Source organism: Anser anser (genome assembly GCF_964211835.1).
Source record: "Anser anser genome assembly, chromosome: 1".
Lineage (NCBI taxonomy): Eukaryota > Metazoa > Chordata > Aves > Anseriformes > Anatidae > Anser > Anser anser.
In genome coordinates, this window is record NC_139720.1 from 116106502 (window position 1) to 116123228 (window position 16727).

Genomic DNA, 16727 nt, shown 5'->3' on the forward strand with positions numbered 1-16727 from the left:
CCCTCTGTGTGATGTGCTATTTGTGTGTGCTATGTGTTGTCTCCTCACATACACTTTGCTATATGCTACCCATACATTTGGGGGGCTTGAACCATAATGATACCCCTGGAAATCACAATTCTTATATAGAAATTTCAGTGCAACATCACCCAGGAAACTGAGGGAACTGGCATGATGTATACAAAGCCCTCCCCCCAAAACATGCTGAATCACAGTGAAATTAACAATAGCGCAGAAATATTCCTTTGCTTGCCACATAGTGAAAATCATAAAACACAGACACTCTCAGACTGCTGAAAGAACTCGGCATACAAAAAGGTACATTTAATTTTGTTTGATTTCATAATTTTCTCTTCTTTCCTCCTCTCCATTTTATTTCTGTCCCATCAATTGTGTGACAAAGTTCTAATTTATTTATTTATTTTCATCTCTGACTCTCTTCCTTTCCTTTACTGTATATTAGATACTGTCATTCCTCAGAAAACAAAGCAGCAGCAATAGGGGGAAAAAAAGCTTTTTACCCTGAAAGGAAACTGACACTGGACCAATAAACCTTTGAGTGTGCACACTATGTACCTCTGCTACCCCTCCCTCTCCCTCCCCCCACCCTCCACCTTTTTTTTTTTTTAATTCAAGTGACAGGCTTTTTTTTTTTTTTTGAGATGAAAGCAGACATTATTTTCCCAGCGAGACGCAAGTGTCTTTGAAATCTTTCCTGCTGTTGCTCTCTGATAACCTGCACTCTCTCGACATCATGATAGATTATCAATATGCTCTTTAGGCTTTCTTGTCACAGGAGATGGTTGCCGAGGTAACTCAGCTCAGGCAGGTAATCTCTTCTTTTTCTATAAAGACTCTAAAAATAGTGTCCATGCCACAACTGCACTACAGCCTCATTAGAAAACTGGCTCTGTACAAATTGATTACTTTCCTCACTTGTTTATCATGTGGAGCATTGTGTCAGTAACTTAATATGATCTCCAGGTCTTTAGCCAATATGTCCAACCAGAAAAGGAGATGTTCATCTCTCTCTTCCTGCCTAGAAGGAGATGTTTGGAGCTGAATAGAGAACTCTTATCTCGTGTTCTGCTGAAAAGCTAGTGTACAAAATCAGCACCATCCCCCAAAGAGAAAGACTGGAAAGACTGTTCAAAAGAAGTATTTTTATCAAACTGACACTTTCTGTTCATTTTTCTTCAGGATGAGGAGGCACAATAAACTCTGCTGACAGCTCGTAGGTAACTATTTCTCTTGTTTAGGGTCTCCTGTCCCTCACTTTACAACAGTGACACCAAAGACAATCATATACAATATGGAGACCAGAATCACTAAACAGGTTGTGACTCACCTTCTAGTACCACCTGAACATAATCTTGAGCAGACATCTTGTCCTTACGCACAAAGCACTGGTATGCTCCACCATCACTCTTAGCCATGCCATCCATAATAAGGTTCTCCCGGTTGACCCCAGTGATCCGGACATTGTTGCCAGGGTTGATGATTTCACCATTACGGTACCAGGAGAGCTCCTGGTCCTCAGTTCCTGTCACACTGCAGGACAAGGACACTTGGCTACCAACACTGCTTTTTACTTTCCGTGGGCTGATTGTGGCTTTTAGTGGTTCTGAAGATTTAAATCAAAATAAGGGGAGGGAAAGGGAAATAACATTAAGTATACATGTACATTTATGTGTGAGTAACATTAACTCTCACGTAAGAAGAACAAAAATCAAATCCATGCCCTTCTGAGAAAAACAAAACAAAACACTACAACAACAACAAAACAATGGATTATTTTTTTTGCTTGAAAAAAACATTTTCATCCATGACACAAAACATAAGTGAAAACCTACTTAACATATGGTAGAATTCCCTAGATTATGCCTAAATGAATGGTAGGAACAGATGTACTAGTAATACCATTTACTGGGGGCTTATCAATAGCACTACACATGTTTTTGGAGGGTAGGACACTATTTCAGATTAGTTCAGTGCGGACTTCAAACTGGTGCATTAGGTGTAATCCTGAAGCTCATCTTCTGTTTTCATTTCCTCCAAAGTCACATAGTTCACATTATCTGATGTGAACAACTGTAGTAAATGCCAAGGACCAGGAGATTTTGTTTTTAAGACTGGAAGATCCACACTAAAATGTTACCAGAAGTGTAGCTATAAAGATCTGTGGAATCTGTCCATACCCAAGTGCTTCTTTGTGTGGGATCATTAAATTTTCCACTTTGATGTGGGAGGAGTACAGTGTTTTCAAGTCATCCTTAAGAAGCTGTAGGACATAAGTAGAAATTTTATATGGCAGCAAACAAAAGGAATGAATGGTGTTAAAGAAAAATCATAAATGTAAATGCAAGGAAAACAATCTTTATCCTGCCAATAGTTACTGGCATTAATGAATGCAGATCTGATCTCATGTTTTGTATATTTAGGTTTGACTTCCTTATAAAGATGAGGGACTTGTTTGAAGTGTACATTTATAATAGATTCTGGTGTATGTTCAATACTGCCTTTAAAAATAAGAATGAAATATATAACACATTTCCTTCTTCACTTGTGGATAATCAATGCTGATATCATCTCTGATACTAAACACATACTATTCTATTTTTTTAGCCAGCTTACGTACATACATACACATATATATACTCACACTTATATATAAAAAATTCCTCAACTAACTCAATCACTTTACAGAAAAATTTGTAACATGCAAGTTAGAATAAATCTTTAGTGCTTCTCCAATATGTACTGCCAAAAATTACAGGCCAGTTGGGAACAGAGGCCTGGAAAAAAAACCACATGTGGGTCCATGGTCCCCATCATTCCAGATCCCATACATTTATGTAATAGACTTTTCCTCCAAAATGATCCAGATCAGTAGTTAATCTGTGATCACATGCATGTTACAAGTCACTGAATATCCTATGTTTTTTAAAGAAAAGGCCACAAAGCCTCCAAACTGTCAACAACCAATTAAACAAAGTAGGTATGCTGAAGAGTACTACCACCACCTTAAAGCCAAGATGAGTCAAGAAAGTGAACCATATCCTCCATTATAGAGAAGAGTAACACTTTTTCCCCAACTTTTTCTTCCTGCCAACACTATCCATTAGATATCTACCCATTGATAACTGCTAATGGTCTGGCTGACCATTGAGTCCATAAGTAAAACATATCACTCGGGTGTGAGGATGCATTCAGTATCACTAACAACACTGTTACGTCATGTTTCTGGACATTTTGGCTTAGTGTCACACATGGCAAACTGAATTAAACTAATTTTTATGCATATATGTAACAGCAAAGATCCTTCGTTATAATACATAAATTACTGATCTGTTTTATTTTGCCTAAATCCACTATGTGTAATTAGTGGTAAAGACATTTTAATGGCCTGAACTATTCACAAACTTGTCCCTTTTCAGTTTGCTAGTTGTGCTGTACAGGTGGAAATGTTAGTTCACAAAGCATTATTTCTATTTCAGGAAATAATTTCTTTTTAACAATAGAAGAATAACACTTTTCCAGTGCAGTGCTTCTGAGTAATAATTATCTTTGCTAGAATTTGTGAAACATTCAGAATATTCACACATGAATACTCAACTGAGAGGAGGTATGAGTATTCAATATTACTGAACAGCATGAGTCATGGCAACAAGAGTTTGGCAGCTTTATTCATGAGAACATTTGCAATTTCTTTTTAAGCATCCAATTGAAGCTTCTAAATTACATATCCTCTGTGTGATAAATTATATAGCTACATTATAAATTGCATCTGTTTGCACTTATGATCGCTCAATTGTCCAACTAACTCATCTCCACAGAGCCTACTTTCTGATGTTGCACAACTTTGAGAAGTTAAAACATTGCTAAGGTAAAGTAACACAACAGAAGGTTCAGTAAGGCATAGCAACATCTTCCCACATGCAAATGCCCAAGCAGGAGGCAGTCCAAGAGCTTCACTCAGGCAAGGACTTACGTTTTACATATAGTCGCCCTATCATCTCAGCAGTACCATAGTTGTTCCACACCTCGCAGACGTAGTTGCCTGAGTCTGAGGGACGCGTGTTCTCTATCAGCAAACCTGTAACTGTCTGCCGAAACCTGCTGTCAGGCTCCCAGGGAACATTGTCCTTCAGCCAACGATACTTTGGTGTGGGGTGCCCTGATGCTTTGCAAGGCAGCTCCACTCGCTGTCCTGCCATGGCTTTACGGTGGTCAAACCCATCTAGAATAGATGGAGCTGAATTCGCTGGATCTGAAAGAACAAATAGTGGTTTTCAATGGGAGTATTACAATTATTACATTCACTAAGCAATATATCAATATTTATTCTCCTGCCTTTCTGACTCACTAGCCCAGTGTTTTATGTACTGCAGTTAGCTACGGTGCCCCAGCCATCAGCCTGTAATATCTCAGTGGTGGTGGCTGAGATCAAACAGCATGTGCTACTGGAACATCTCATGTCTACTTGGAAACTCTCCCATTGGACTTTTTCCAGATGGCAACCACTTCCCTGGTCATCCTTCATGTCCCCTATCAGAAGAATAGAGAGCCAAAAATATGTTGCCTGACCAATTATGACAGTTATCCCTCCACTACTCTATTAGAACAAAGCCAAAACACTCTCCGTGCTTCTCAGTGATCCAAAGGCTTTGAATTAAAGGAGCAATATATTCCTTTGTCAGGAAAGAAATGGGCAAAGACATGGGAATTTCTATCTGTAGTCTAACTGACAGACCAGCCTGTTTTTTTTTTCTGTAAAAAGAGCTTAAGGTGAGAAGAACAATTCACAACTTAATACTCCAACTTTCTGTGCACAGCTTACTGAGAAAAGCAGCTCTCATATAAACATGCTTGTTTAATACTGGTATGTATTTATGCATCTCACAGAAGTCTGGTAGAGTACTTTCACAAAATATGTATGTCCCCCATCAAAAATAGTACTCTATTTGTGACGCCAGCTCTTTTAATTTGAAAACTCTTGGAGAAAGAGGCTGACATGGTTTACAGCTCTGAGCAGCATGATGGAAGCTTGTCCTGGATCTAGCGTGACAGAAATACCGAACAATACATCAACAATTATTCATTAAAGAATTTGCTTATCGCATGAACATATTTTGATAGGATTTTTGTCTCACAGAGAAACTCCACATGCTGATCAACTCTTCTGGCTCCTGTCTGACATGTTGATGTCCTTTGGATATATCTACATAGCAGTTCTCTAGGTGTAGGTGTGATTACAACAACGTTGAAGTTTTCTAGTGGTCTTTGACTTAGCTATTTCAGGTACTGCTCACAACAGCTGCAGCAGGTTCCTGTCGGAAGCAGGAGAGATTAAATGAGCAGTCCATGCTGAATCCAAGTGATAGTGTAATCCCTACCTGAGTTAGTTAAGTTTAAAAATAATTTAGCTATATTTTCATGAGCTGTAGCCACACCTGGCAAAATACATGTACTGTATTAGGTATAATCACTATGCATGTTAAACTATCAGTCCAGAAACTAAAATTGTGATGGTAAACAAATGGGCTAATTAAATTTTGTATGAATACCTAAATGAAACTCCAAATGCCAAATTCAATTAAAGATAACCACATTTTTTTCTCCTTCTCTGTGGGTACCAGCAGAAATTTGAACCACTGAAGGTAAAAACACATTCAGTTTACAGCAATTTACTTGTCAGTCTCATCAGAAACAAGTCAGCCAGTAGTTAAACAGATGATTTTGTATGCATTGGTAGCCACTGGGTCCATACTTGGCATCGAGGAGTTTATTTTTTAGCTTGCCATGCTGTTTATGTCTGGCTTAGTGAGAGCACACTCTGCCAGGATGTTATTGGAAATGCCAATGTCAATTTGACTAATTGATTATTCTTCTCCTTTTCTCCCCTTTGGGGTCATCAGGCATCTATGTTTTCTGTGCACAGATTCCTCTGTTTAGCCTGAGGAATTAACTCCATGAAAATGTAAGCATGCGAGGGATTACAGCTCTGGCTGCTAGAAAGATTACGTCTACATGAAAACAGTTTCTTCAGTTGAAAATAACAATTAAATAATGAAAAAGTAGAAGTGACTTTTAGAGTTATTGCCTGTGCAATCCTACTTAAAAGCTCCCAGTAACATCACATTTTCTTCATATGTTTTTAACTTCAAAAGGCTTTGTGGAGGATATATGTGGTCCCATTTACAATCCTGTAAGTACAAAAATACAAAGTACTATTTGGACTTGAAACAAGACAGGGGAATATCAGGGAAGGAACTAAGGTAAGGAAAAGATGTGACTAATAAATACCACGTGTTGAAAAACCCAATTTTGCTGTAGAGAACCACACATGCTTCAATGCTAGGCTCAGGGAAATTTTGAAACCACCTTAGATAACAAACTGACGGTGAAAACAAAGCAGCCATTGCCTCAGCAGAAGTCAGGGAGCGGGAAGGCAGGCAGGCTGCCCCCAGGAGGTGGATAGGATGTCAGTAGCCACGGTGGGAAGCATGACCCCTCTCTTTAACTGTTGTGTCTCACCCTTCAAGAAAAGCCCACCTGTTCCCAGGTCGTCTGTCCCAGGTCAAAGCCACTTCCCCTTTTTCCTTCTTGAACTGAGCCTGAGCAGGAATAACCCTACCTGAATCCCCATCTGCAGAACAACTGAACTGAGATTTGCTTATGTACTTGAGAAACCTTGAACTGGTTCTTATAGAGGAGATATTTCAAATTTATTGCATTCTGTTCTTATATATTGAAATGGATGGTAAAAACATCTCTTTGCGATGTCCCTGGACCAGACTTCTAGTTTGAACTCCTACATACAGTACATCTAACCAACTAAATAGAAAGAAAAAAGCACAAAAGAAACCCCAGTGTTCATATGCAATCACCTCCAATGAGGCAAACAATAAAGTAAAATACCCCAATTACAATATGTAATATGGAGTATTTTGAGTTATTATTTTACTGTGCTTCAGCAGTCAGCAGCAAATGACTTCTGGCAAGGACAACAGGGAAAAAAATGAGACAAAATACTGTTGTACATACTAAAACATTCACCTTTGGATCTTCTTTGAAGGACAGAGCAAGAAATTCATTACGCTTTCAATATCATGTGGTCTTTGTATTTATTTATTTATTTTTCTTGAGGGTCAGGGGGTGAAAAAAGTTAAAGACTTTAGGAGCTGGAACTCATGGCTTGACAAAATTATTTTTTGAAATGTACACTATAATGGGCATCATAGAAATATTCTTTACCACATTATTGGTCTTGGGTATAGTTTTATTTTGAAAAGTCACATGATTTGAAAGCAATGTTCCTACTGCAAATGAAATTTAGAACTCTGCTTCAATTATAGGCATACTAATTATTCACCTTTGTATTTTCTCTCATATACACATTACCTTCCTCACTCTTTCAAACAATAAAGAAACTTAATTATTTAAAATATGACCAAGAGAACATAATCAATATCCATGACAATTTTTTTCATCCTCAATTAAGCTAAGAATATTTATGGCTGTAAAAGGCAGGCAAAAATGTAGGTCTCATGCAAGTAGACCTTTCACGACTATGTTCATGGATTCTCTGATCTCAGCTCTTGAAGGACTCACTATTTTAAAACATAATATATTTCTCTAAAGAATAATGAAAGAAGAAAAGTAGCATGAGAAGTATTAAGAGACAAACTGCACATAATTGCTGCACTTGTTCAGTAGATTAACGGGACTGGAAATCAGAGCCCTGTATAGATCTAAAAGAGAACAATTAATCCCACAGAATTCAAAAAAAGCCATCTATAATACACAGGTAAACTTCCTATTTTGATTTGGTCTGTGGAAGAGGAATAGAAGAGGGAAGTCCGGACAGGGCACATTTTTTAGAGTGCATGTTATGAAAGATGAGCAAGACAGAGCTTTCAGTTTTACCCTTTTGTTCAGTGAAATAACTACAAATTTGCCTGTGGTAACCAAGATACAAGCTTGATTTTATTTATGTTACCACTGGCTCAGCCTTAGCATGATTTCATACGGAAGCAGACCATATTATGGAGCCAGATAGAAGGATAGGACCCTGCCTATCCTTATAAGACCAAAGCAGATAGATTATTGTGCAGGAAAAATATTTTTTCATCTGTCTGGAAAAAGCAGAGGCAAGAGTTTTACCCACAGGAGAAAGATATCAAAGGAAGAAACTCCTGGATCTGACTGGTAAGTGATTCTTGAACTTGAACAATGACACTATTTTTAGCATTAGCATATTTAAGTACTGATTTGTGTGTTCTAAGGGCTCCCATATCTTTCAGCAATGATCATATTGGAGGAGGGTAGGAAGTATACTACTAATGCAAGACCTTGTGCCCACTTCTGTCTCCCTTATTGCTCTCAAACAGAGGATAGAGAGTTAAGACTTAATCACTAGGTGCTGTGTTCGTTTTGTTTGTTTGTTTTTGTTTTCCTGATAAAAAGAGCAAAATACAAGAGGACAAGGTTAAAAGGAGAATGTTCACGCTGTTAGATTATGAAGGTCACTATACCCTGATGGATCTGTAAGGTTATTTGGCAACTTAATAACAGTGAAAAGGAAAAAACTCTGTGGGCATTCAGTGGGATGGTGGACATGTCTTCAGTAAGGTAAAGACACAGGGAGAGAGAGGAGAAAGCCTATTGTCAGCTAACTATGGATTCAGGAATACAACTGTAGATTTGCACACATGCAAACATACGGTGCAGTTACAGGCACCCAGCAGGGAGAGGAAGGGGAGATGGAAAATGGCTATTCTTATATAGAGGTATTTAGGAGAGAGCTGCAAACCCAGGCCTAGCATCTGCTCCTCCTTCTCACCTCACCTTACCCACAACTGGCACCTCTCACTGGGATAAAATGGGGGAATTGGAGCAATACCATATTGACCACCCCATGTGTTTAGTCAGGTGGGGGGACCCTGGCAATCCTTCGCACTCACAACAATCAGTAGATAATTAGCAAATTGAAAGAAAAATGAAAATACCCTACCTATCTTCTAATTTTCATACCTGCTGCACAAGGCCATTTGCCCATGGTCTAAGCTTTGCCCATGTACAGCCACCTGCTAGCCCTCCAGTCTACCTGCAGCACCCTTAGTGGCCTCAGCCAGGTCACATTCCCTTTCTGGCTAGAGATCCCTGCTGGAAGTAGGAGAAAACACTGCTTACCTTAGGGAAGGAGCATCTGAAATGAAAGAGGAAAGTTGAAATGCACCTCAGCTGACCTGAAGCTCCTGCAGTGGAAATACCTACAGCTGAGCTAAATACCCTGAGCTCCTGCTGTGGTTAAAGAAAAATAGGCACCGTAGGGCAATTCATCTCACCCCAATAGAAGCAGCTGAAGTAGGCCAGATGCACTACTCTGTAAAGTGTCTATGGCTCCCCTTTGATTTCAAAGGGGAAGCTAGGGTAACTAGATACTTTCACTGTGAATGTCTACTTTAACATCCACAGTCCTTTTACAAAGCATGCTAAAAATCACTGTACTAAATGTCAGTGACACGCCGTGTACCCTACCGATTCTCTGGGAATATCTACTAGTAGCAGTAAAATCAAAAAAAAAATTAAAAAAAAAAAGCAGATTTTAAAAAAGCAGATTTTAGGGAGCTGCAATAAGCTCACTTCTACCTTCCATTTGATAGACAACTTGGTTGTTGGTGCATATTAATACAAGATCAAGATCCTGCCATATCAGTTCAGCATACTAGAGAGAGGCATATATAGTATTTATTTCAACACACTATATATATATATATAAAAGGGAGCACCTGATACAAAAAGTCTTGCACTGTTGCTTTGTCGTGTTTCTCCAGTGTATCTGTGCCTTGTGATACATCGGTAGTTGTACAGTCCGTCTTCATTCTGTACATCTAAAATATACAAGGCTCCCGTGGATGTGATGAGAAATCTAGGTCCTGAAAGACACAAGAATTTGCAGTGTTTAAAATACCTGCAGGTTGTTAATGTGTTCTGCTTGCTCACACTGGGCGATGGAGGATGCAGGCTGAAGGGTCCTGAAGGTTTTGTTGCCAGAGTCTAGAGGCTGCAAATTATAAGTCTACTACGTGCTCTCTGCAAATGCATATAAAGATATTAACACATGTATTTCTTATTGAAAATGTAAGGATCTGTAAGACAAATGTGAGGAATGAAAGAAAGAAAGGTGTCGTGGTCTACATCACAATCACAAAACAATATCCAAGAGGTATCTGAAATAAAATATAAGGTAAAGAATTTAATCTAGTATAACTTAACATCATAGAGTGATATGGTCATTCACTAGCAGAGTTGTGCACACTAGCAGAGTTGTGCATACAAACCTCTATCTGTGTATTATAAAAAATGTCTCCCAAATTAAGCGAGAGAATACACAAAGAAGAAACACATTATGATCTAATATTCAGTAATATGCGGTAAGAAATATTTCCTTTTCTTCGGAACTGTATTTGAGCAATGACTTTTTAATAATTAAGTGTAGTCAAGGTGCTTGCTCAAAAATGAGTCAGTGGGAAAGCAATCCAGCAGAGAAAAGACAGAAAGGAAATGGTATTATTACCAAAGGCAATCTCCTTTAAATCACAATCTAAAAGAAGTGAAAAAAAAAAAAAATACAACCATTTAATAGCACTGGACAAGACTGACCCTTAGAACAGAGAATATTGAATAACACAACCTCAGCTCACCTCTCTCATCCTTGTATGCATACTGAATTATAAAATAACCATGCTACTTGTCTTGGCAGCCCTGTTCTCCTGAAAGTCAAGGCATAAACATGGAAGCAGTCGGGTCACACCTTCAGAAAAGCTTATGCCATATTGTACATACTCTTCTAAAGTATCTGTTTTATTCTAACAGCATGTGCCATTAATAATAAATATATTAACAAAATAAATCCACAGCATGGAGACACAGAAGATGCTGAGCTACTCCCAGCTGTCAAGGGGGAGAGCTGGGCAAGGGAAGACCCAAGGGAAGATGTATGACTGGGAGGCAAGTGTGCTTTCCTCAGCCATGAGCTATCAGTGACACTGTACAACACTATATTCCAACCTAGTGGGGGGTTCCCTCTGATACAAAGGCCATATTGATGTCATATGCCCCTGAAAATGCAAGTGCTTATATATGGAAATCTTATGTTTCAAATACAGTTGAGCAGAGCAGGAAAAGCACCTGAGTAGGTAATATTTCACAATTTCACAGCCAGGTATGTATGGCATTTTAAAGGCTACATGAGAAAAGCAAAGCTATCGTGCATCTTATATTTCAATATGTTTAGTTGTAATGTTTGGATGAAACAATATACACAGTTAATAAAAATATGTTAAACTGATAAAATATGTTTTACCTAGCTTTTCAATTACTAGTTATTACAAGTTATTTATTCGCTAGTCTGCAAAATAGCTTGGCTTGACCAAACAAGCTGAGTGCATTTTCTACAAATATCTGGCAACTAACAGCTATGAGCAACCAGAAAACATCCGATCTGCAAGTATTCTGGCAACCAGCTAGTACATCTCTTAACAGTCATAGGGCTGTTCCTTACCTCCTGTCATATGTACAGCACAGTTTGAAAGCCACAGCTGAGGAGAATTCTTCCTCCTTTTAGGGAGGCAGATTCATGTCAGTTCACTAAGAGGTTGTACTTTCTGATGGCCAGAGGATAAAATTTTTTTTCTGGTTGATTTTCACACTACAACTCCTAGATACAGTGTCCTGTATTTCTTCCTTTCCTCTTCACAGTCCCCATTATGCAGACATAATCAATCAGCCCATTCCACCCTATCTCCTCATAACACAGGTGCTCAACATCTGTACCCTTAAACCAGGTTTACATTCATCCATAATTCTAGGTGAGAAAGGATGTTTAGAATTTTGTTGTGAAAACCCTGGGCTGTTTGACTCCTGCATCATGCAGATTTTGCACAACTGTAATATTCATAAAGCAAATCTACCTTTGCCAAGAAATATGTTACAAGGGCTAAAGGTAATTAAGGCACAATTGTCTCCCTTAGTCTTTAGGCAGCATGAAATGATAGCTTCGGGAGAAAGGAATCACATTTAAGGATTTTACTTGGGGTTAATGGTGGGTATGTGGCAGAGGCAATCTCTTGCTTCCGTTTCCAGCTGTGTGAGCATTATGCAGCTCTGTATTTCAGATAGCACAGCCACTTCAGATGTGTGTTTGCCCACAGCAATGCAACTCGGCTGGCAGGGCTGATGGGCCGCTGATTAGGGACTGTACACACCATACAGACCTGTCCTCTGGAGCCCGATCAAGAATCAGATCAGGCTTTCCAAACTAGGATGTAACTCCATTATCAAACAGTACAGGGGTGGATGTCAGTGGAGAAGCTGCTCAACTGCTGTAACATCAGAGGACCAGGACCATAAGTGAGATAAGAAGGGGCTAACAGGATGGCTGTGACCCTTCTGGCCCCTCCAGTAAACCTTCAAAGGCTGTTCATTTAGGTCAAGCAACTGGAAACTAAACAGTTGATGGGCAGAAATGTGCTCATTGTACAATGGCTTCATGTAGGTTTCTTTTCCTGGGCTCCAATTTTAGCTTTGCTAAATATACATAATTCTAGTTCTACAAAAATTTGCACTGTTGGAGACCATTAGTAGGCACAAGTATAAAACTGTACAAATTTGTGTAAAAAGCTTAGCAATTAATTGCATTCTCTGTTTTCCTAAAGCTTGCAAAAATTTGAGGTATGTTCTATACAGGCCATCACTAATAATTAAATTTGTTTCTCTTAGGATAAGCTTGAAGTAGCTGTCACAGAGGATGAAATTCATAGCTTTCCTTAAACCTGCCAAAAGCCCACCTCCTCACTGTCTCAACACTGCACCCATTATTCTCACTAATACTTACACTGGAATCAAAACTGGGGAAACATAAGGAATGGCTACTGCCAGGCTGAAGACTCTGTATAGATTTGTGGGCTGTTTCCAGATCCCGTAGTACTGCCTCATACTTTCAGGTGAAGCCTTCCTTCTTCAGTCCTGGCAGCAAGTTTCCTCAGGTGCAGTTTTACATCTCTGTCAAGCAGAGCTGGTACACTTATTAAAAGCCTGCCACTTATTAAAAGAGGCTTGTGGAAGCTATACAGAGCCAAGAAATTGTTCAGTGTTATCTTGCTATGTTTTCTAGAGAAGTTATGAATGTACTTGAGCTATCTAACACTGCTTAGATCATCTTCCTGTTCGAAATTACTCAGGCAATTGTATAATAAAACCTTCATTTAATGCATTATCTAGAGAATTTGCCTCTCCCTCTTTAAATATAACTAAAAATAAATAGTTATTGCCACACATCAGATGTTATCCCACAATATACATTTCTCACCAACACATTATATATAATTGCAGGGCTAAAGCTTTTCCTTTTCTTCCTTCTTCTTAATATATTTTGCATACTTATGTAATGCTTTAATAACCAATTCCACCTTCTACTGTAAAAACGCAAGACAGAAAAGATGACAGAAAAATAAAAGGGGAAATGCATGTAATTTCTGTCATCTTCTAAATGGAGAGCATTTTCATTAAAACTGACAGGCTGTCAATGGTGACAAACCTGAAGTGTTGAGCTCTCTGTGTTCTGTACTTCAAAAAGTGTTTAGAAATGCACTGGGATAGGGATCGACTAGTTTTTATTACCCTGTTGATCTAGGGGAGTGTTCTGTTCTTGAGGCACATTTAATTTAATTGCTCTCACTTTGCTGTAACAAAGTCTAATTTTTTTGACTCATCTACTTAATATAGCAAATAAGTGTTTTTTTTTTTTTTTGTTTTTTTTTTTTTTATGGAACATCCTTTCAGATAAGCTGAAGCTTTCTGTTTGTTTGGCTGTTAGCAGTCTTCAAGGGAGGAAGACAGAGAAGCCTCCTTCACAACAATTAAAAAGAAGAGTGTCAAAATATATCTCATAATTCCCATTTATTATTCTGAAGTGTTTTTATTAATGCCTTGAAAACTTGATTATAATAATTTCATAATCTGATTTTCAGAGATGTTGAAAGCTTACATCTTTTTTCGTTTTCAGTGCTTGGAGGCTTTGAAGACCTGGCCCAATATCTTTAGTATGTCTTTCATTTAAAGAATTCAAAGGACATTAGCAACCTTTACTACCTTGGTGAAGTAGGCAAGCGTAGTAACATATTATTATTTAAAATTTAAAAGTTTTACAAATAAGCTTACTGAGATATGTAGATTGATGTAAACAAGTCAGTGGAAAAACGTAAACGGAACCCATCATTCTTTCTTCAGGGCTTCATCTGTCACTGATACATAACTTTGTCTTGCAGAGACTGAAAAAATATATAGATCCAAGGACTAGAAAGAACTATTAGAGTCATTTATTCTCACCTTTCATGCTTCACCCATTAATTCCTGCATCAAGTCCATATCTGGAAGTTAAGCTACAGCTTTTTAAAAAGACATTAGTCATGATTAAAGACTTCCTATAGTGGAGAGCATTTGATACCCCTGGGTAAATTATTCCAGTGGTTAATTATTCTCACTTTTGAAAGTTAGAGTATTGTTTGTGGTCTATCTGGCTTTGACCCCAGCTATCAAATCTTACTGTGCCTTCATTAAAGATTTCCTCTGCAGTCAGAAATCTTCTGTTTAAGTAATTACGGAATGTGAAGAAATTACCTCTTAAACCACATATCTCCTTAATTAGTTATATAGATTGAACTTCCTAACTCATTTACTGTGAATAATTCATATCTTGAAATATTCCTGCAGTTTTTGCCCAACACCTTAACAAGTTTTTGAAATTCTTTTTAAAGTTTGGATCATGCAGATAGTTTCATTAACAGTTCTGGTAATAGTGAATGCAAAATGTCACCACTCTCTTTTATAGAAATATTCCATACATTTATGCATCCAGAAATTGCACTAGTTCTCTTACCAATGATAACTTATTTTGGTTATTGATAAAAAATTCTGGTATCCTTTTCGGACTTACAGGACAGATTTCCCCCATTCTATAGATTGAACCTACTGTCTTTCTTGACACGAGCACTGTCTGTATGAAAAGCTACATATTCATACATGACATCTTTATCACACAATCCAATCTCCCTACGTAACTCACCGAACCATAAGATTATTTGCCATCATACAAACACTTGGTCCATTTGTATACTTCATCAACGTGTTTCCTTAACTAAACTTCATTCCTTAACTGAAACTTTATGTTTTTATTTGAGCTGTTATCAAAATCTTTGTTTTGAAAGTACATATTTTGAACTAGTAAGACCCTGAAGAGAAGAAAGAGGGAAAAGCAGAAGGAAACTGGGTCATACTTAGTCTTGACCAACCTCAACCAAGGGGCCAAAATCCCGTGACATTTTAGAAGCATACCCCTAAATTTACCATCTGCTGACTAGTATTCTGAATAACCTAGTGACTTCATTAAAGTTTAGCTGCATTGGTAAATCATGTATTCATTTCTTTAAGTGAGAAGAGGTCACATTAACAATTATGAAATTGCTCTTATGTAAGGTTTTAATGCCTTCCATTAAACTGTATGATATCAGAGATTAAAATAAAATTTTACAGGTCTTAGTAATAAGTTAAAATAATTCTGTTTAGGTTTCCTATGTGAAATTGTTCTCATGTATAATTCATAAGAAAACGTGAACACTTTCCTGTAGAATTACTGTAAAATATTCTTGTATTAAAATGAGAATATTTTAAAACTGTAACATTAATTATTCTTGTATAATGCCTTTTTTTTTCCCTCAGCACGCTGTTAGTCTTTAAATAGGGGCCATGTTATCCTCAAGATGTTTTTAAAAATCATATTTGATTTTCACTTTGTTGGAAACACATCTTATGGCATTATGTTATTGCAGTCTAAATTGGGTTGATAGAAATTAAGGGAACAGATGGCTGCTCTAATCGTGTGCCAAATGATAATATAGAACAAATAAACTTTTATCAGCTGTACTTGTCACCTCTGCTGGATAGAACTGCTTCTGCTAGCAAGTTTCTAGCATGACCTGTGCATGCAAGGGGAGAAACCTCCCTGCAGAGCCAAAGCAAAGTGTAACCTATAACTCAGTTTTATAGTACTGCTACAACATCATTCTCAAAGCAAAGCAATCTGCTGCTTTGGGCATGGAAAATGTGCTAGAAGCAGCCATGCTGAAACTGTACGCTGAAGTCACAGTCCTGCCAGTGCATTTGATACACAAACCAATGATTAGATGATGAAAGAGAGGAATGTGGGGAAGGAGAGAGGTAAGGATTTCACTTTTCCAAGCACCGCTCATATATATATAATGTTCTCAACCTACAAGAGATGCCTGGGATGTTGCTCACAGTAGGTGGTGCAGATGGTCAAAACATGGCTACACTCTGCTCAGCACAGCCTTCCCCTCTGTGGATGTAGCCAAGCTTACAGGCCTCACTATCAGATCTTACAGAGGATAAACTGATTTTTTCTGGTCCCTTGTTTTCCTTCAGCACTGGGGTCTATATATTGCCCCTTTGGAGTGCATTGACCACTGCTGCTCTCCCTGTCAGGGACACAACCCACAGCTTACTTCCAGGAGAGCAGGCAAGGGAAATCATAGCATTGCCCTGCAGCCCAAGGACAATTATCTTCCTTAATCAATTACACTGAAATTAGCCCTCCCTTGTGTTACCACCTCCACCGTTCAGGCATACCTGCTGAATCAAATACT

General features: G+C 38.2%; 1 protein-coding gene across 8 annotated transcripts in view; it reads right to left on the reverse strand.

Moving 5' to 3' along the window:
* Nucleotides 1-16727, reverse strand: part of DSCAM (DS cell adhesion molecule) — a 484619-nt gene that overhangs the window by 176863 nt on the left and 291029 nt on the right. For 5 of the 8 annotated variants that reach the window (XR_014577293.1, XR_014577294.1, XM_083819320.1 and 2 more), the window contains exons 4-6: nucleotides 9795-9941; nucleotides 3992-4270; nucleotides 1349-1624 (exon numbers count right to left, since the gene is read on the reverse strand). Coding sequence is in view for 6 of the 8 variants with exons in the window: in XM_083819320.1 (XP_083675446.1) it covers nucleotides 1349-1624; nucleotides 3992-4270; nucleotides 9795-9941 (702 nt within the window). In the remaining 2 variants the exon portion in view is untranslated. Of the gene's footprint in view, nucleotides 1-1348; nucleotides 1625-3991; nucleotides 4271-5153; nucleotides 5331-9195; nucleotides 9713-9794; nucleotides 9942-11569; nucleotides 11812-16727 lie in introns of those variants that run through there. The other 3 variants (XM_083819322.1, XM_083819323.1, XM_083819324.1) reach the window with 3 other exon arrangements.